At 42.5% G+C, this 20,377-nt stretch overlaps 1 protein-coding gene across 3 annotated transcripts in view; it reads right to left on the minus strand.

Annotated features, from left to right (window-relative positions):
• tacc1 (transforming, acidic coiled-coil containing protein 1) overlaps positions 1 to 20,377 on the minus strand; it is an 85,674-nt gene that overhangs the window by 39,589 nt on the left and 25,708 nt on the right. For 2 of the 3 annotated variants that reach the window (XM_068023168.1, XM_068023166.1), the window contains exon 3: positions 14,315 to 15,467. In XM_068023168.1, coding sequence (XP_067879269.1) covers positions 14,315 to 15,467 — 1,153 coding nt within the window. The remainder of the gene's footprint in view (positions 1 to 14,314; positions 15,468 to 20,377) is intronic. The other variant, XM_068023167.1, reaches the window with a different exon arrangement.

Raw genomic sequence — 20,377 nt, forward strand, 5'->3', positions numbered from 1 at the left:
TCAAACATATATGAGCGGAGACATGGATAGTTGTTACGACCTGGTGAGAAAGGTGTCTAGAGGTCCCTCTGAGCCTTCACCTGGTCTTACTGTAACAAGGTTTTATTTTTTTAAATACACTGTGTTTTTAGCTCCCTCTTGGTGAATCCTTGTTCAGGGTTTTCCAATTATAAGACAAAGAAAACAGCACAAACAGGCTTTCTTAGGTTTAAAGAAGAAAAGTTGGAATTTATTAAATTTGAACTTGACCTCTAATTTAGTTGACACCAAATTAGATATGATGTATTCATGCTAACATGCATACAACATACACACATGCAAATAGGGACAGAAAAGAGCAGAAAAAAAATAAAGTGGAAAAGTTTGAGGCAATATCGGAAGAGTTGTTGTTACGGTTCTTTGAGCTCACTGCAGAGTCCTTGATTTTCATTGGGGCCCAGTATTCTTCACAAACCTTATTCGCTGTAGGAGACTTTTCTCTCTTGGAGTTCATGTGTCTTCAGTGGATTCAGAGGCTTGTGAGAAAGAGATGGGAGCAGACAGGAGAGATCTTCTCAGTCCAGGAGCAAACAGACACTCTCAGTTCAAACTGTTTTTACAATTCAGAAAAACCCAGGTTGCCAAGCAGGTTAGTCATGTGACTAACTGGTCACCCACATCTTGGATTGTATCACCTTAGCAGTCCCTGGAATGCTCCTCTTGCACACAATACCTGGTGATCAAGATCCATTGTGGGTGGAATGTATCAGGGAATGGTCCTTTGTCCTTCCAATCACCGTCTGTTAATATGCAAATATTTTTCCAGCCACAGCTGATCTGTTTAACAAGTCCTTTCTTCACTCCAGTAACAGTTTAAAATCAATGTTCATGACAAAATTAATATTCCTCATTCTTGGCAGGTGGGGGCCTAGCATGACACATTGTAAATGATGAGAGGGAAAAAATAGAATTACTGCACCCACAGATGCATCAAATATAACATACTATATATTCACAGAATCACGGAATAATACAGTGGAGAAGATGCCCTTCGGCCCATCGAGTCTGCACCAATGCCTGAAAGACACCTGACCTGTCTACCTAACCCCATTTGCCAGAACTTGGCCCATAGCCTTGAATGTTATGACGTGCCAAGTGCTCATCCAGGTATTTTTTAAAGGATGTGAGGCAGCCTGCCTCTACCATCCTCCCAGGCAGGGCATTCCAGACCGTCACCACCCTCTGGGTAAAAAGGTTCTTCCTCAAATCCCCCTGAAACCTCCTGCCCCTCACCTTAAACTTGTGACCCCTCGTAACTGACCCTTCAACTAAGGGTAACAGCTGCTCCCTATCCACCCTGTCCATGCCCCTCATAATCTTGTACACTTCAATCAGGTCACCCCTCAGTCTTCTCTGCTCCAGCTAAAACAACCCAAGCCTATCCAACCTCTCTTCATAGCTTAAATGTTCCATACGAGGCAACATCCTGGTGAATCGCCTCTGCACCCCCTCTAGTGCAATCACATCCTTCCTATAATGTGGCGACCAGAATTGCACACAGTACTCCAGCTGTGGCCTTACCAAAGTTCTATACAACTCCAACATGGCCTCCCTGCTTTTGTAATCTATGCCTCGATTGATAAAGGCAAGTGTCCCATATGCCTTTTTCATCACCCTATTAACTTGCCCTTCTGCCTTCAGAGATCTATGGACAAACATGCCAAGGTCCCTTTGTTCCTCAGAACTTCCCAGTGTCAGGCCATTCATTGAATACTTCCGTGTCACATTACTCCTTCCAAAGTGTATCACCTCACACTTTTCAGGATTAAATTCCATCTGCCACTTTTCTGCCCATTTGACCATCCCGTCTATATCTTCCTGTAACCCAAGACACTCCACTTCACTGTTAACCACTCGGCCAATCTTTGTGTCATCTGCGAACTTACTGATCCTACCCCCCACATAGTCATCTATGTCATTTATATAAATGACAAACAATAGGGGACTCAGCACAGATCCCTGTGGTACACCACTGGACACTGGCTTCCAGTCACTAAAACTGTCATCACTCTCTGTCTCCGACATCGAAGCCAATTTTGAATCCACTTTATCGAGTTACCCTGTATTCCATGTGCATTTGCTTTCTTGATAAGTCTCCCATGTGGGTCCTTGTCAAAGGCTTTGCTGAAATCCATGTAAACTACATCAACTGCACTACCCTCATCTACACACCTGGTCACATGCTCAAAAAATTCAATCAAATTTGTTAGTCATGACCTCCCTCTGACAAAGCCATGCTGACTATTCCTAATCAAATTTTGCCTCTCCAAGTGGTGATAGGGTCTCTCCTTCAGAATTTTCTCCAATAGTTTCCCGACCACTGACGTGAGACTCACTGGTTTGTAGTTCCCTGGCTTATCTCTACAACCTTTCTCAAATAGTGGGACCACATTAGCTGTTCTCCAATCCTCTGGCACCTCACTCGTGGCCAGAGAGGAATTAAAAATTTGGGTCAGAGCCCCTGCAATCTCCATCCTCGCATCCCACAGCATCCTGGGACACAAATCGTCCGGACCTGGAGATTTGTCCACTTTTAAGCCTGCCAAAACCTCCAATACCTTGTCACTCCCTATGACAATTTGCTCAAGAACCTCACAGTCTCTCTGAGTTCCACATCTACATCCTCATTCTCTTGGGTGAAGACAGATGTGAAGCATTTGTTCAACACCCTACCAATGTCCTCTGGCTCCACCCACAGATTTCCCCCTTGGTCCCTAATGGGTCCTACTCTTTCCCTGGTTATCCTTTTCCCATTGATATACTTATAGAATATCTTGGAATTTTACCAGCCAGAGCTTTCTCATATCCCCTCTTTGCTCTCCTAAATGCTTTCTTAAGCTCCATCCTACACTTTCTGTACTCCACGAATGCTTCCATTGATTTGCTCTCCTTGTATTTGCTAAAAGCCTCTCTTTTCCTTCTCATCTTACCCTGAATGTTTCTGGTCATCCATGGTTCTCTGGACTTGTTGCTCCTACCTATTACCCTAGAGGGAACATGTTGGGCCTGTACCCTCCCCATTTCCTTTTTGAATGCCCCCCCACTGCTCTTCTGTAGATTTCCTGACAAGTAACTCTTTCCAGTCTACCTTGGCCAGATCCTGCCTTATTTTACTAAAATTCACTCTCCCCCAATCCAAAACCTTTTTTTGCAACTTGTCTATTTCTTTCTCCATAACAAGCTTAAATTGTACCATGTTGTGGTCGCTATCACCAAAATGCACCCCCACCAGCACATAAACCATCTGTCCGGCTTCATTCCCCAGAATTAGGTCCAGCACTGCACCCTCCCTTGTTGGATCCTCTACATATTGGGCTAAAAAGTTCTGCTGTATACATTTTAAGAACTCCACTCCATCTAAGCCCTTAACACAATGACTATCCCAATTAATGATGGGAAAGTTGAAATCACCTAATATAATTACCCTATTATTTTTACACACCTCTGCAAATTGCGCACATATTTGCTCCTCAATTTCCCGCTGACTATCTGGGGGGTCTATAATCAACACCTAGCAATGTGGCTGTCCCTTTTTTATTCCTAAACTCTACCCATAAAGCTTCATTTGATGCCCCCTCCAAGAAATCATCTCTCCTTACTGCAGTAACTGACTCCTTAACTAATATTGCAATGCCCCCTCCTCTTTTACCCCCTCCTCTGTCTCACCTGAAGATTCTATTTTCCAGGATATTGAGCTGCCAATCCTGCCTCTCCCTCAACCATGTCTCTGTGATGGCTACTATATCACAATTCCACGTGTCAATCATTGCCCTTAACTCATCCCTTTCACCTGTAATACTCCTGGCATTAAAGTGGAGGCCATCCATCCTGATCTTACTCCCTTGAAACTTACTTCCCTCTAACTTGTTTGCTTTCCTGTATTTCGCGGTGTCCCTATTCTGCTCGGGGTCTACGTCCCCTCCCCCTGCCAAATTAGTTTAAATTCCTCCCAGCAGCACTAGCAAATCCGTCAGCCAGGATGTTAGTCCCCCTCGGGTTCAGATGTAGACCGTCCCGCTTGTACAGGTCCCACCTTCCCCAGAAACGGTCCCAGTGGTCCAGGAATCTAAAACCCTCCCTCCTGCACCAACTCTTAAACCACGTGTTCATCTGTGCTATTCTCTGGGAGTAATCCAGAGATTACAACCCGAGAGGTCCTGCTTTTTAGGCTACTGCCTCACTCCCCGAATTCTTGATGCAAGACCTCATCCTTCTTTCTACCTATGTCATTGGTACCAACATGTACCATGACCTCTGCCTTATCACCCTCCTCCTTCAGGATGCCCTACAGCCGTTCAGTGACATTATAATAGAGATAATGCAGCAGGGTCCTCCCCGAGGTGCAGCAATATGCATTGTTGACTCAGTACACTGGTGTCCAAAAGCGTACAGTGACGCTAGAGGTACCTGCACACCCATAAAGATGCCCACATTCCTCTGTTATAATATCTGTTTCCGAAAATGATTCCAGAGTTTTGGCCTCCTTTGCTGTATCTGGAAGTTTATTCCAAACATCAATCACTCTTTGTCTGAAGAACTTCCTGATACCTGTCCCAAAAATAAGGCTTTTCTATGCTCTTCAGGGTCACTTATTTTAATTTGATTGGATTTCTACTTCAAATTAAAATGTACAATGTAACTGTTTGTATCCTCTTAACTATCTTCGATAGCTCTATACGATCACACCTCATTCATAAGTCACCCTTTTACTGACTGAATAGCCGAGGGTTCACAGGTCTCTTCTGACAATGGAGATCAGGCTCTTCCCTCGTCTCTGCTCTGCCTCCAGTGCTTGATTGTCTCTCTTGTACCTGAATTGGATGCAGCACTCAAGTTAGCATCTGATGAGAGCGCTGTACAATTTAACCATGACCTCTTCCAATTTATATTCCACTGTTTTCACCCTGTAGTTGAATATCCTATTGACTTGGTTGCTTGTTGCTCAGCATTGGTTGCATAGATTTCATGGCACTCTTGACTTTACATCTCTTTGCATTTAATGTCACTTGCCATTGTTCTGTATTTTGTCCAGCTCATTCTGTAATTTCTAAGCTGCCTCCGCTGCCCCATTTCATTTGGTATCATCTGCAAACTTGACCACTTTGCATTAACTTTCTGAATTGAGGTCACTTATTTAATGAAAAATAGCAGTGGTCGCAGCACTGTGCCCTGAGGCACCACACTCAGTACTTACCCCAACTCTGAAATAACTCCTCTAACAAGTACTTGTTAATCCATACCCTTCAATCAGCTCCTTATCCATTCCCAAGATTTACTCTACATCCTCATAGCTTTCATTTAATTGAATATGAGCCTATTGTGTAAATCTTGTCAAAAGCCTTTTGGAAGTCAAAGAACTCCACCTCAAAGATTTACCAGTCCACTTGTCTTGTCACAAGAACAACAACTTGCATTTATATAGCATCTTTGACATTGTTAAACATCCCAAGGCACTTCACTGGAGAATGATAAAAACAAAATTTGACACCGAGCCACATGAGGAGATATTAGGACAGGTCACTGAAAGCTTGATCAAAAGGGTAAGTTTCAAGGAGCGTTTTAAAAGGAGGAGAGAAAGATAGAGAGGTTTAGGGAGGAAATTCTAGGGCTTAGGGCTCAGACAGCTAAAGACATGGCCACTACTGTTGGAGCAGTTAAAATCAGGAATGTGTAAGAGGCCAGATTGAAGGAGCACAGAGATCTCCAGGGCTGGGGGTGGGGGGAGAGAAAGAGTGGTTGCAGGATTGGTGGAGATACAGAGGTAAGGAGGGGTGAGGTTATGGAGACAGAGATTCACTTCCTCAAAAGAGGTTGAGAAGGTTAGTCTGGAAGATCTTCCCCTTTAGAATCAATTCTAACTGCTGTTAACCAGGTTATTATATAGATGATCCTGAAATTTATCCCCAATAACCAGTTCCTTTATTTTAGAGGGATTAGAAGTAAGACTAATGGATCTGAAGTTCCCTGCATCAATTTTGCCACCCTTTTTGAGTATGGACGTTACATTAGTCTATTCCAATTTACTGATCCCTCTCCAATGTCTAATAACTCCCTCATAATGTCTGCAAGTGCTTCAGCTGTTTGGGAATCAAAGAATCTGACTTTTGGGATCTATTCGATTCAAGACCAGTTAGTCAGAGTAAGGCTTCCATGTCATTTGTGCTAAAATCAATTTTAGTTGGCATATCTTTGTTTGGAGAGGATTATCACTTGTATCTTCTCTGTGAATGCATGGAGGAAAGGAGTCGTTAATAAATATTTATTCCTTAGCGCTCATACTCATTTTCAAATCCATTTGTATTTGACTGCCCTCTTGTTGTTATGGTAAATGAAACAAAGTTTGACTTTTTTGTTTAGTTCCAGCGGCAGTATCTTTTTCCAGGTCTCTTGTCACTGATCTGATCGTGCGAAACACATTACAGGGCAGTCATTTCCTTCACCTGAAGGATTTGTACTGACCATTTTTCCTCTTCACCTCAGTTTTACTTTCTTTTGACAAACCATTCTGGGCCATGTTTTCTTAATCTCAGCTTGATACTTCTGGGAATATGTTTATCCATACACAGCATTATACATTTAAAGATGTTCCATGTGTCTTCATCCCAATTTATTTACTTCAGTAGTTCCTTTACAGGAGGTGTGAAAATTTGGGATGGGCGGAGATGGGAGGGGTGTTGCAGAGACCTCGATGCACAAACTCATGTTCCTGAAACTGGCCTTCCAAATGAAAACTTCCCAATGGACAGAGAAACAGCAAAACATATTTTTCAAAAAGAATAGACCAACTGCTTGGAGCTGTTTCCCCACAGAGAAAAATAATCATTGTACAACACATGTAGGGCCAGATATGTTCACGACATGCAATTAGCTGTCCCACATTCAGTCTGCTTTGGCTGAGAATTCACCCTATTTAAATTAATGATATTACAATGTCATTCATTGCCTTGTGAATAACTTTGGCAGGAAAAATATTTCAAAGCAAGTTTTATGAATGGGATTTGTTTTGCACTTCAATCCAGTCTAAATCAGTCAGCAAAAAGAGCAGTTGTCTCTTTGGCAAGATTACGGTTTTAGCTCACATCACAACAGCACCTTTGTGTAGTATTAAGAAACTTGTATTTACTAAAAAAAAGGACAACATTAAATGGCATAAAATGCTTTTAAGGCATAAAATAATAAACAAAGCCCCTCCTGGAAGGGAACACTTCATTCCTTCCATGGTGAGAAATTTTGGCAAGTTATTGCCAGTCTTGACTGTGTATTTCCTCAAATTAGTGCTTTGAGTTCTATTTTATACCTTGTGTGAAGACGACTTCAAAATCAGCAATGTGCTAAACAGAATACAAATTCAATAGAAGCTAAAGCTGCAGTGCCCCAGAAGTATCTGAAATTTTTTCGAAAGTGATTCTTTACTCCTAAAACTTGTGTATGGTGGTTGTAAGCAGGGTTCTACTCTGGATTTGTTTCTAAATTTCCCTTTTTCATGCTGATGGTGGCACTCTATTACCAGGCACATTTTAAGCTTCCACCATGCTGTATGATACAAGGTGATTTCCCTGTGTTACTGAAGGTATGATTTCACTGTACTCTCTCGGCAGTCTCCCAGGGTCCCACATGGACGATACTGGTGAGTTTACTGGCTCTTGGAGTTCCCGAATGATACACCTGGCCTCTGCACAGGAGTTCACAATCTCACTTAAATCCCATTTGTATTACGGGACTGTTTCCATTCAGAGCTGAGAACTGGACGAGAAAACCAGTTTCCTTGCTACCCATTCGACCCTGTTCACACTACGAGGAAGGATTTGTCAATAAAAAGATAACAGACATGTCTGTCAGATTCGAAACCATCTTTTGTGTCTTTGCCAGTCTGGTTTGGGACTTTTGTCGCAATTAACAGATGGTGTGTGGAGTTCAGAAATGTGAAAAGCACGCGGATTTCCTGGACGGGTGGCTGCCCTCTCAGTTTGCACCTGGCCAGAAATCAAATTTGGCAGACCTGTCCATCATGCTTCCATTTGCTGATGGTTGATACCCATAGCCAAGACACCAAGCAAGACCGATCAGAGGAAATCTTGGTGGCCCCAACAGCAGTGAGATCAATTTATTTGCAGGGTTTCTTCCAGTTATGGAGGCAACTTTGTAAAGGATGTGGGCTATTACTCTCCCTCACATGCTTTCCCTCGAATCCCTGCTGGTTTTGACACCGACTCCCTGCTCATTCATACAAACACTAATCCCAGACCTGGCTGAAATAGGAAAGCTGAAGGGGACAAATTGAACATGTACCTGGCAACCACACTGCCCATGTTTCATTCATCAAAGTAATATTTGTTAACATTATGGGGCATTGCAGTTTTATTGTCATCGCTATTGAACAAATGGTAACTAAGGAACTGTACAATGCATACAATGAATTAGCACAAATAAAGGAACAGACTCTGATCGTGCAAAGCAGTTCCAAGTACTTACATCAGAAAACAGAGAAACTTCACTTGTTCAATAGTCCTGGTGCATACACAAACAGAGAACACAAGAGAGAGAAAGAGAGACAGGAAGACAGACATACAGATGGAGAATCAAAGGGTTCACAAAGACAGAGGGGGAAAATAAAGGTCACAGACAAGAACTGGTAAGTGCAACACAGTTATTAGTCAAAGGAAGCTTCAGCACAGCATTGTGATGAATTGTCTTCATGTTGATTTCGGATAAGGGAGATGGGAGTCACTGTTCATCTTAATGTGACCGTGCCCATCTCCCTAGTGTTTTGACAGGTTGGCTGTTGCAGCTTTTGAAAACAGTCAGCAATCCTGATATTTAATGATGTTTCTGCACTACTATTTTGATCGATTAAGGATAATCTTTTGCACTGCTAGCTAACGCACAACAAGCAGTGTTGATTCTAAATGTAGGGGATTGGTAATTTCTGCAAACAGAAGAATCTTTCTGAACTGCAACTCTAGAATGGTTCCAACACTGACTGGAATGAAGAGAGACCCTGAATGATGTGCTCTCACTTACCTGCAGTAGGTGGCTGTTCTCATGCTTTACCTCATCCAGCTGCAAATTCGACAAGCAGGACAAAAGAAAATGTAGGAATAGGGACAACATAATCAGGCCATAATGAAAAGAAACAATGCTTTGAGATGTTCAAAGTCAATATTCACTTTGAACTCAGCGTCTCCATAGCTAGCTTGGTGGCTGGGGTGTTAAGAGACTCTGTACATGTTGACCCTTTCCATCGTCCTTCCTCGAAACATTATGATAATGCAGCTCGGGCAAAATGTGTTGTTGTTCCAACGTAAGTTACTCACGCTCGCTGCAGCTGTCCTCTCTTACCATTTCTAATAATGCCTCTTCATCGATCATTTGCCCCTCAAGGAAAGTTTTCTCCTCCCTCCACCCTTCCCAGCCAGGGAAAAATCCACAAATATATGGGTTTAAATAATCAGGAAAGCAGAGAGTGGGCATCATTGGGACATTCTCAGGTTAGCAGGCAGTGAATAGTGGGGTGCTGCAAGGATCAGTGCTGGGGTCTCCGCTATTTACATTCCATATTAATGACTTGGATGAACAGACTGAGAGTAATGTATCTCAGTTTGCTGACGATACAAAGGTAGGTGGAAAGGTAAACTGTGGGGAGGATGTAGAGAGGCTGCAAAGAGATATAGACAGGTTAAGTGAGAGGGCAACAAGATGGCAAATGGAGTATAATGTAGGGAAGTGTGAAGATGTTCACTTTGGTTGTAAAAATAGAAAAGCAGAATATGTTTTAAAAGGTGTGAAACTGCGAAGTGTTGATGTTCAGAGAGACTTGGGGATACTTGTACAAGCAACGTACAAAGTTAACAAGCAGGTGCAGCAGGCTATTAGGAAGGCAAATGGCATGTTGGCCTTTATTGCAAGGGGATTGGAGTAAAGGAATAAAGAAGTCTTACTAAAATTGTACAGGGCTTTGGTGAGACCACACCTGGAATAATGTGTGCAGTTTTGATCTCCACATTTAAGAAAGGATATACTTGCACTGGAGGGAATGCAGCGAAGGTTCACTAGATTGGTCCCTGGGATGAGGGGGTTGTCCTATGATGAAAGGCTGAGTAAATTGGGCCTATATTCTCTGGAGTTTAGAAGAATGAGAGGCGATCTCATTGAGACATACAAGATTCTGAAAGGGCTTGATCAGGTAGAAGCTAGCTGGGGAATCTAGAACACGGGGGCACAGTGTCAGGATAACAGGCTGATCATTCAGGACTGAGATGAGGAGAAATTACTATACTCAACAGGTTGTGAATCTTTGGAATTCTCTACCCCAGAATGTTGTAGATGCTCCATCATTGAATATATTTAAGGCTGAGATAGATCGATTTTTGGTCTCACAGGGAATCAAGGGATCAAGGGAAATGGGGAGCGAGCAGGAAAGTGGAATTGAAGACCAAGATCAGCCATGATTGTATTGAATGGCGGAACAGGCTTGATGGGCCAAATGGTCTATTTCTGCTCCTATTTCTAGTGTTCTTGCGATTCCCATGCCAATTTCCACAGCACTAGAAGACAAAGCTGAGCAGTTATTTTCTGGCTATCTGTTTACTTGGCGAAGGCGAGGGTTTTCTTGTGAAAGAGGACCAAGATTCAGACCCGTTTCCTCAGCAGCTTTTCCCTTCTTTCTCAAAGGTCATGATTCCTTCTGGAACATGGTCGCACTGGTGTTGGGAGCTGTCAGCTAAAGCAGCCTCTTGTGAGTGTCTGGACACTGTGTTCATCCCTTCACTATATTCATCCCTTCGCAATACAACAGCTTTGTGGTTACGGTATTGGGCGAGCAAGCTGGATTTCAAGTTCCATCATGGAAACTTGTGAAACTGAATTCAATAAAACTGCTCATGTTAAAGGGTGGAAGTCAGGAAGAAAATGGCCCTGGATTGGTATTAAAAACCCCTGACTGGTTCACCAATATCCTTTAGGGAGGAGCCTGCCACCTCTACCTGGTCTGATCTACATGTGAAACCAATCCCACACCATGTGGATCATTCCTGATGGCCTCAAGGAAACAAGAGATAGCGAATAAACACTACCTTAGCAGGGTCTCCACAATGCAAAGTGAAAAATATATGGTCAATTCTCTTCTAACCTGACATCCACAGCCACGCACTGTCCAGCACAAGTAGTTGATCTTTAGGGACCTCAGCATACATGGCAGCTTCCACTGTATTTCCGTCTCTGTCCTGCTTTTCATATCTTACCTGAGGATTTTAACCAACCAAGAGAAAACAACCTTGCACCCTCTCAGAATATCTCTTCCCAGTTCACAGGTATTACTGAACCCATCTTTCTGTCATTCTCCTCCCCAAGGTCTGCTTTTCTGCTTTCATGTGATCGTATCAAACAAAACCCTACCTTAGCCTCTGCCTGCAAATTTTCAATTTAAAAAGATGCAAGAATGATTACATTTCATGACACAACTGGCACCTGTCCTTCACTATAGTGGATTGAGGGCTGCACTGGTCCCTGAAATGATTTGCTGTTCAAGACAGCTTGCAAAGGACCATTGTTAACCCTTTATTTGAGAAACAGTGAATACCTGCATTCAACCTTGGAGTATAATCTAAGGCCAGAGTCTTCATGGCTCAGATGAAGTCACACACCACAACACCAAAGCTTGAGTGGTTTGTTAGTATTACCTATATCTGTCTGGAATGTCTCTGCATTATGCTAAACTGTTATAACATAGACCTTTTCCAGAAAGGGCCAGTAAGATGGATCAGTCCTTTCAGCATCATGCTGCACCCCAGGCATTGTAACTTCACTGATTGTGCCAAAGAAATATGATATTTGCTATATTACAAGCTGGTATTGAGCACACTAATCTGTGTGTTTAAGCACGCCTAAACATAGGGGATAGCGTAATTTATGTAAATTGTCGACCACCACCTTTTCTGTCTCTTTATTTAAAGGATAAGTCATCAAGCAGTTAAAACAAAGATTTCACTGTTTCAAAACCTTCCTTTTTGCATTCTGGAGATATTCTGGAGTGTGTTGGTGCCAAGAGTTCCTCACATTTCCCTTGAGTGGGATCAGAGCGTGCATGTTGGTTTGTGTTTCATTACGGCATCCAGTCACAATGCACACAAAAGTAGCTTTGACATGACCATGATAATATGAATGGGTGGAAGCTGGATTCTTAGCAATGTCTGAAATGAGACAACCGGTATGACAGCACTTTCCAATCAAGAGAGGGAATAAGTGAGAACTGCAGGTTTACTCTGTATCTACTTCTCTGGTCACTGGGATCTTGAATAAGAAAGTGTCAATAAAAGCTGGTCATTAATCCCGAGTGATGATTGTTACTATTGTGACTACAATTTTTTTAAATTTTATTTTTTATTTTATTTAGAGATACAGCACTGAAACAGGCCCTTCGGCCCACCGAGTCTGTGCCGACCAACAACCACCCATTTATACTAATCCTGCATTAACCCCATTTTCTCTACTACATCCCCACCATTCTTCTACCTACACTAGGGGCAATTTATAACGGCCAATTAACCTACCAACCTGCAAGTCTTTTGGCTTGTGGGAGGAAACCGGAGCACCCGGAGAAAACCCACGCAGACACAAAGAGAACTTGCAAACTCCACACAGGCAGTACCCAGAACTGAACCCGGGTCGCTGGAGCTGTGAAGCTGCGGTGCTAACCACTTCGCCACTGTGCCGCCCAATTTGTAAAATGCTTCCCAGTGTATTGAGTCACACAAGTTGGTTCCCTCAATCACTGCCTTGGGAAAATGGGAGCTTTTCTAATTTTATACTTGTTTGAACTCCTGCGTCCGCCCCTTGAGAATTCATCGGCTCATCTTTAATCTTTCTGAATATTTTCAGCATGTCTGCAGTGCATTAATATCTGAACAGCTGGGGCTGGGGCTGCCAGTGCTAAACATGACAGTGCACAATGCTGAGGGCCCAAGTTCATCCTTAGACTAGTGAGGATCACTGGTTCTTGCCAAGACCACCTTGTGAGAGGTCTTGGGGAAGTGAAGTACTGTGTCTCAGGTAGAAGGAGCAAGCATGCATCAGTGAGACCGGTTTCAAAGCTTGCAGCTTACAGTAGCTGACAATAAGCTAATGACAGCAAAACGGAGACATCAATGGCTCAAACTCTGTCTCTCTTGCCCTCTGCCTCTCTCCACTCCTGACAGAAATTACCAGAGTAATAGCGAAAGGGAGATGAACTGTGGTGCTTTGTACACTGATAAGTTACAAAATAAACTTTTACCATTCGAAGAAAAAGGTGCGATAAATATCTCATGATGCACCTCAAAAACACAGCATGTGGGTCATCAGAACTAATGCTGCACCTTATGAATATTGAAGAGAAGTTAGTGGACAGCTGTCCGAGGCAGGGAGCTGTACTCTTCAAGTATTAGTGCCAGCCAGGATAAAAGGAGTCTTCAGAACAGAAGAGAAACAGGAATTTGAAGAGTGCCAGCTGTACATTATGCTGAAATCTCAGGGTGGGGAGCCAGTCAAAGGGAGTGAGTGTCAGAGATAGGGGAACTATAGCAGTGAGGCACCCATTCACCCAGCTGCTCTTCCTCTGTGTGAGATTGATGAATTTACCATCATTGAGTAGTAGCTTTGTAAATGCATGCAAAAACTTTTTTCTGTTTAAAAAAAGGTCAAAAACAGTTGTGACTACTGGCTTTTCTTCTACTCACATTGTCTGAAGCCACTCATCCCTGTGCAATATTGTAAAAGATTATTAAATGCTTTCTGAAATGATGACCCTACCTCTTTCCCTCATTCGACATGTCAAGACTATTTTTTGCATTGCAGTCCATTAGCAGGTAGTCCTTAAACAATTGAAAATAAATAACTCTGAAAAGAAATCCTGGAGATTGAAACACTCAAACATTAATGGGGCACATGTGTAAAACTGTCTTTTGCAGGCATAAGCACTGTGGGCCAAATGGCCTTTTACTGTGCTGTATCAGAGTGTCTATCACAAATACACAAAATAATCTGGAGTGTGAGGGTTGGGGCTGAAAAGGTATGGTCTCTGATCTTGTGGTGCCAGCACAGAGCAAAGCATTACAAATAAACAATGAACCTTCTGTATTAAAATAATCTATCTCAATGATTTCTGAAGAAAATGGATCATTTTAAATTACAAAAAAAAACTTTAAAATTTACAAATGTTACCTCTCACTGGGCTGTAACATTTTCAGAAGACAAAGCAACAGTTAACATGAGGTAATGATATTAATTTGGCAAAACTCACGTTATCACTCGCGGCCTCGTCTTCTTGGGTGATGCTTTCACTGTTTTCTCCTCACCAGAAGCTACCTCCAGCTTGGTGTGTTCAGTCTGGTCGGTCACAGGCTCAATGGCGAGGGGCTCCGATGTGTTGGCTAAAGTTTTTGAGGGTTTGAAAGGATCAACTGAATCGTCAATATGATCAGGGTCAAACTTATACGAGGCCTGTGGCTGTGTGGGGGAGTTATGCAAACCGGAGGAGCTGCCAAATGGGTTGAAGTTGGGATCATCCCACATACTGGAATCCACATTGTATGACTTTTTGGGAATTGGAATGTCATCAAAGTTGGTGGTGGGGCACCCATGGTCCTTTTCCGCAGGAGTAGCGGCCTTAGCTACTGCCACTCTTTGTTTCTTCCCACTCGATTTGCTGCCAGGCTTTTTGCCCATTTTCTTTGTCACGGGCATCCTATTCTCTGCATTTTCCTTATCATCTGAGAAGTCAAACTCCAGCTTCAGTGCTGAGCCTTTGGGTTCTGCTTGTAGCCCTGCCTCAGCCATTTGTGTTTCTGCTGTATCTGAAGACCCTGAGACCTCTCTGTTAGCTGGGGGGATGTGTTGAAGTCTGGAAGCTCCTGTGTTAAAAGAGTTCTTAGCCTGGTCAAAATCATTGAGGTTGAAATTATAGGTCGAATTTTGTATCATCACTGTGTCATCTTCCATTGCCGTCCCAGGTTCGAGAGTCTCAACTACCATGTTCTCCAAAGTTGCAGGCTTTGCCTTTTCCTGTTTGGTAATGCAAGGTGCAGTTTGTACATCCAAGGCATCTGCCTTTTGGTCCACTATTGGTGCTTCTTCCTCAGAGACGGTCATATCTCTTTCTTGGACATCAGGCAGCAGAAAGTGACTTGCCGAAGAAATTGGTGGAGAATCTCTGTCCTTTCTCACTTCATTTGCAATCTCCTCCACTTTCAGTGAGTTGTGCACTGTGGCATCAACAATATTCTCAAAAGCTGTGCTGCCTGTAGTATCAGTTCCTATTTGGTCATGTGGCTTGAAGCCATGTGGAGCATCACAGTGGGCTAAGGCTGACTCCCACAATGAGTCTCTCTCAGCTAGACTCTTTAAAGGCAGTGGAGATTCTGCTAACAACTGCTTGTCTTCTGGTTGCAAGTCTGCTGCAGGCAAGGCGGTGTGATCAACAGAAAAGAGAACAAAGACATGAAACATTGTGATATAGCAACAGAAATCTCAGCAGAAACAGCTCATCCAATTTGCCTGGGTTCTGCAGCTTTATCAAGCTGCATGGCCAAGGAACAGCAACCCTTTACACATCAAATGTATCACTTGCTGACACAGATACACCCAACCATTTCAGCGTAAGAGTCCATTGGATACTGCTCAAGAAAAAGAATCATACACATACTGAAATAAATACGAAAACAAAGAGGTTCCATTTACAATCTTGTTCTGACTGCTCTACATTCATTGACACACGATATTGGAAATCCAATGTTATCATGCTGTAAGGTGGTTTAGCCACAACTCAGAGATCGGAAAGTTGGGACAAAATCAATCATTCCACAAGGGGAGTTGCAAAGGAGAGGCCAAGCACTTCCCCACAATAGTGGGAGAACTGTAAAATAAAGGTGAGGCCACAAGCCCATTCCTCCCTCCCTGGGAAGCCATTATTTCCATAGCAGTCAGCTGAAAAACAGCAGCAGCAACAGCCTGGTGGCAAGTTGCCTAAATTACTGTGTGGCCAAGGAGAGGTTCAGGAAGCATGAAGACTTGGCAACAATGGGAAAGAAGAGACAACATAAAGCCATCAGGGAAAAAAAAGTTTCCCAGAACTGAGACACAGAGAGGGCACTCGGGAGATCTTTGTGCAGCGATCTGGAGGAACCTGTGGGCAGTAATGTGGCTGTAAAGTAGCCAGAAAACGCGATGATGGAGGGACTTTATTACCTTCAAAAGCAAATGATGTGATAAACATAACAGGAAGGGACAACAATAAACATAATATGGAAGGTGCACTCTTCTGTAATCCAGCAGTTATTTCGGGTATGATTTACCAGACATCGATTTTTTTTTTTAAAAAGTGTCCCAACGCCTGCTTTGAATGAAACCCATGGAGCATCCTATCCAGAAGCTGCTTCGGTGAGTGAAATGTTGCTATCACCATCCCCACTGGCAACATCTGTCACAAACAAAGTCATTGCAAAGGCTATTTGCTTAATGGCAGTTTAAAGCTTACATTTCTGAGCAGACAGGAAATGAAAGCAGTGTGGTTGAAAGGACAAAGCAAACAGCGGGTTTATAAGCAAGCACAAAAGTCGAGGGAATTATGTGTTTTTATGGCATTAATCTCAGGGTCCAGAAACTGCTTCCAGGTCAATAATGCAGTCATGTTGCATTTGCCACAGATCAATCAAAGAAAGCATCTTCTATCTGCTGGAGTGAAGTACCCCTGCAGAACCGATTTGCCACTCTATTTTAATAGATACTGCAGAGGAGTTGGACAAGGGTCTATTTGAAAACCTGGTGTTGGATAATGATAATGGAGGGTTTAGGAATGATTCAATGGGTCAAATATGATAGTCAGCCAAAATAAAATTTAATAAAATGACTAGATCAGCACTCACAACAAGGGATGTGGATTGCAACTCCCTTATATTTCATTAAAAAAAGGCAAGTAAAATGAAGACTTGCTGTATTTTCACTGTAATTTTCCTAATGGTAACTGACAAACACTTGTGACCAGCCAGTCCTGTCTTCCTCAGGATTAGATGAACTGCCAGACAAAGACACCAATACATGAACAACAACTTACAAATCCACTGCCAAATTGGGACAACAAAGTCCTGTCAAGGGAAAGTGACCCTCAATCTGATGTGATCCTAGAATAGACTTCCGTAGAAATAAAGTACATATTCATGCTCTGATGGAGGAAAAATTATTTGTAACTATCATTTTGCATCCCGCTGCATATATGTTTTTCCAAGTTGCAAGTTATTAACTGGACTCTGGAAATAAACGCTCTTTAATTTTTAAAACCCGTTTGAATGCACTATAGATCTGTGCCCGATGATCTGCACAGAGTGTTAAAAATGCTTGTCCACAGGTTTATATTCTAATGTTATACAATTACACACATTAAAAAAAGTATTCTTTCTCCATACTTGACGATAACTAATTTATTGAATTGTTGGGTTGAAGATTTGAAGGGAGGGGTTTTCAGTCCTATTCTCAGTTTGTATGAAAGAAAAAAAGGTAGACACCAAGAATGATGCATACCAGGCCACAGTCAGGTACACAGGAGCAGAGCAAGAGCCTGTTTCCACCATTCAATGAGATCATGGTTGATCTGTGACCTAATTGCATATACCCACCTTTGCCCCATATCCCTTGATAGCTGTGGTTAAAGTAACGCTATCTCAGACTTAACATTTATTATTGATCTAGCATCTATTGCTGTTTGCAGAAGAGAGTTCCAAACTACTACCACCCTTTGCAAATAGAAGTTGTTCATAATTTCACTAGTGAAAGGTCTGGATCTAATTTTTAGACTACGTCCCCTATACCTACATTCCCAACCAACAGAAATAGTTTCTCTCTATCTACCCTCTCCCCTTAATATCTTGAAAACTTCAATCAACTCTTAACCATCTAAATTCCAAGGAATACAACCCTAGTCTGAGTAATCTCAACAACTAGCACAATAACACAAAACAAAAGACTCAAATTAATTCATGGGAATGTGTGTTAAAAAAGACAGAGGACATCAGCAGGGAAAGGCAATGTGCTGCTGTCTTAGAATATCCGATCCTTGGGAACTCGCCAAGTCATGGGTGTTCATTTGTCTAAGAATTGCACCCCATTTTCATGAGACTCTTAGGGACCAATAGCTTTTGGTTGCAGTGTTTAGCGCTGTTCTAAATGGCTCTCATGAAGACACACTCTGCTTGCTGTGTCTCCTGAAATTATAAATGATGCTGGACAAGGTAAAAAGAGCAATCCTCCCCTCTGGTTTCATGACAGAACTTGTTTTTTTTTTATAAAGCTAAAGATGTTTGGCTCCCGAGTTTTTGCATTGTCATGCCTTTGTAAAGTTTGCCTCACTGTGTGTGCCACTGCCCAGCCAATGAACTAGAAAGGGAAGGACTGTCCATCGAGTGGTGAGGATGCTGCTGAATTGGGCACAGGATGGGCAAAGAGTAACTTCCCCTCATGTCCTGTGAGCAGGCACACAGTGTCTGTGCACCCCCTCCTGACACACATTGCCCTGGAGAGAGCAGACGACTTAACGTTTTGGGTGTGGAAACTTCTTCAAAAGCTGGAGGCTTGCCTGCCAAAGATTCACAGTGCATTGAAACGCTAATCACTGTTCTACCACACATGGCATATCCTTTTTCTATCTAAGACTCTGGAGCCAAAATCCTCTTGCCTTACAACAGAGGGGCTGCTAATGTGTAACTAAGAGCCTCGCAATGAAGCCATGCAAATGTTGGACAAGTAGTGAACTGCATTTAAGCAAATCCAATAACTTTCTTTTACTGCTTTCAACTGAAGTTTCAGGCTCCAAGAAACTTGTATTTGGCCCAAAAAACAGTCCTCTGAACTTCAGTTCCCACCACTAACTCCAGTTTTTATTATTTCAGAGACAAGAGTTTGAGTGAATATTTTCCACCATTCCACAATAACCACTGACTGTTCAGGAGAGAGGGTGTAACTAGATCCCAAGTTGGTCAGACTGCTCGATTCTTTGAGCTGATGAATCCCACTTTCAACATTTTTTTTTAATCGCTTAATTACACAAGATCACATCTTGCTTGAGTGACTGATTCACAAGTAGCTGATATGAAATACTCCAGCTGGTGTCATATCAAACATCAGACAACAAGCTCCTGTGATACAGTCTCATGGTTAAAACTGAATTGCCTTTGCCCTTAGGGCGAGTGCTCAGTCCAAAATTGGAAAAATACATGGGAAAAAAAATGTCATCCGTAGTTCTGTTGGTGATACCTTTTCCCTCTGAGTCAGAAGGTTGTGGATTCAAGTCCCATGCCAGAGACCTGAGCACAAAATCTAGGCTTCCTCCAGTGCAGTACTGAGGGAGTGCTGCACTACTGGAGGTGCAGTCTTTTGAATGAAACAGAGGCCCCGCCTGCTCTCTCAGGTGGACATAGAAGATGCTATGACACTACTTCAAAGAAAACAGGGGAGCTATCCCTGGTGTCCTGGTCAATCAATCAACACCATTGAAACAGATGATCTGGTCATTATTATATTATCATTTGTGGGAGCTTGCTGTGTGCAAATTAGCTCTTACATTTTCTACATTGCAGCAGTGACTGTGAAACACTTGGTAAAGGCACTATATAAATGCAAGTCTTTCTATCTCTTTTTCATGTTATTGATAGCACTTGGCTTATTTCACTGCCTCTTCCATGAGAATAACCTACTCAGCCTAGTTTGGAAAGGATTTATTTGGAGCCTGAATTTTCCCTGAAATTCTCAAATGCTGTCCTTGAATTTTGAAGCTCTGGCTTTTGATAATCGGCCTACAGACAGCTTGCTTACACTCCAAGGGCTCCAGTGCAGGAGTATGGCCTTGTTATCACACTGAACTAGATTGTATTGGCTGAACATCAAGGATGTTCTGAATCCAAAAGCTATAAATAGCAAAGTATATTAGACTGGTGATTGCAGGACTGCATCATAATATGCTGAAGGAAGACATTAACATTTGGATAATTACACTGCAGGAATCACATCAAGTAGAAGCGGAAAGTGGTATAGGAAGAGTCTCAAGTTCAGTAGCTGGGTACCATCCTTAATTCTTTGGAATCAACCCAGTTAGAAAGCTTAGTTAAGACAGCTTCTTCCCCAACAGCAGGTGTTACAGGCAAAACTATATGGGAGACAAAAGGAGTATAGTGATGCAACTTGGTGCATTTGTTCATCAGTTCAGCGGTGCTTTTTATCACAACATCCAACAATCTCCAATTTGTGAGGATAATTGTCTGACCAAGTGTCAACAAAGAGCAAAGAACAGTGTTCAACATCACCCCCACCCCAACACATG

The sequence above is a fragment of the Heterodontus francisci genome, chromosome 47, assembly GCF_036365525.1.
Source record: "Heterodontus francisci isolate sHetFra1 chromosome 47, sHetFra1.hap1, whole genome shotgun sequence".
NCBI lineage: Eukaryota > Metazoa > Chordata > Chondrichthyes > Heterodontiformes > Heterodontidae > Heterodontus > Heterodontus francisci.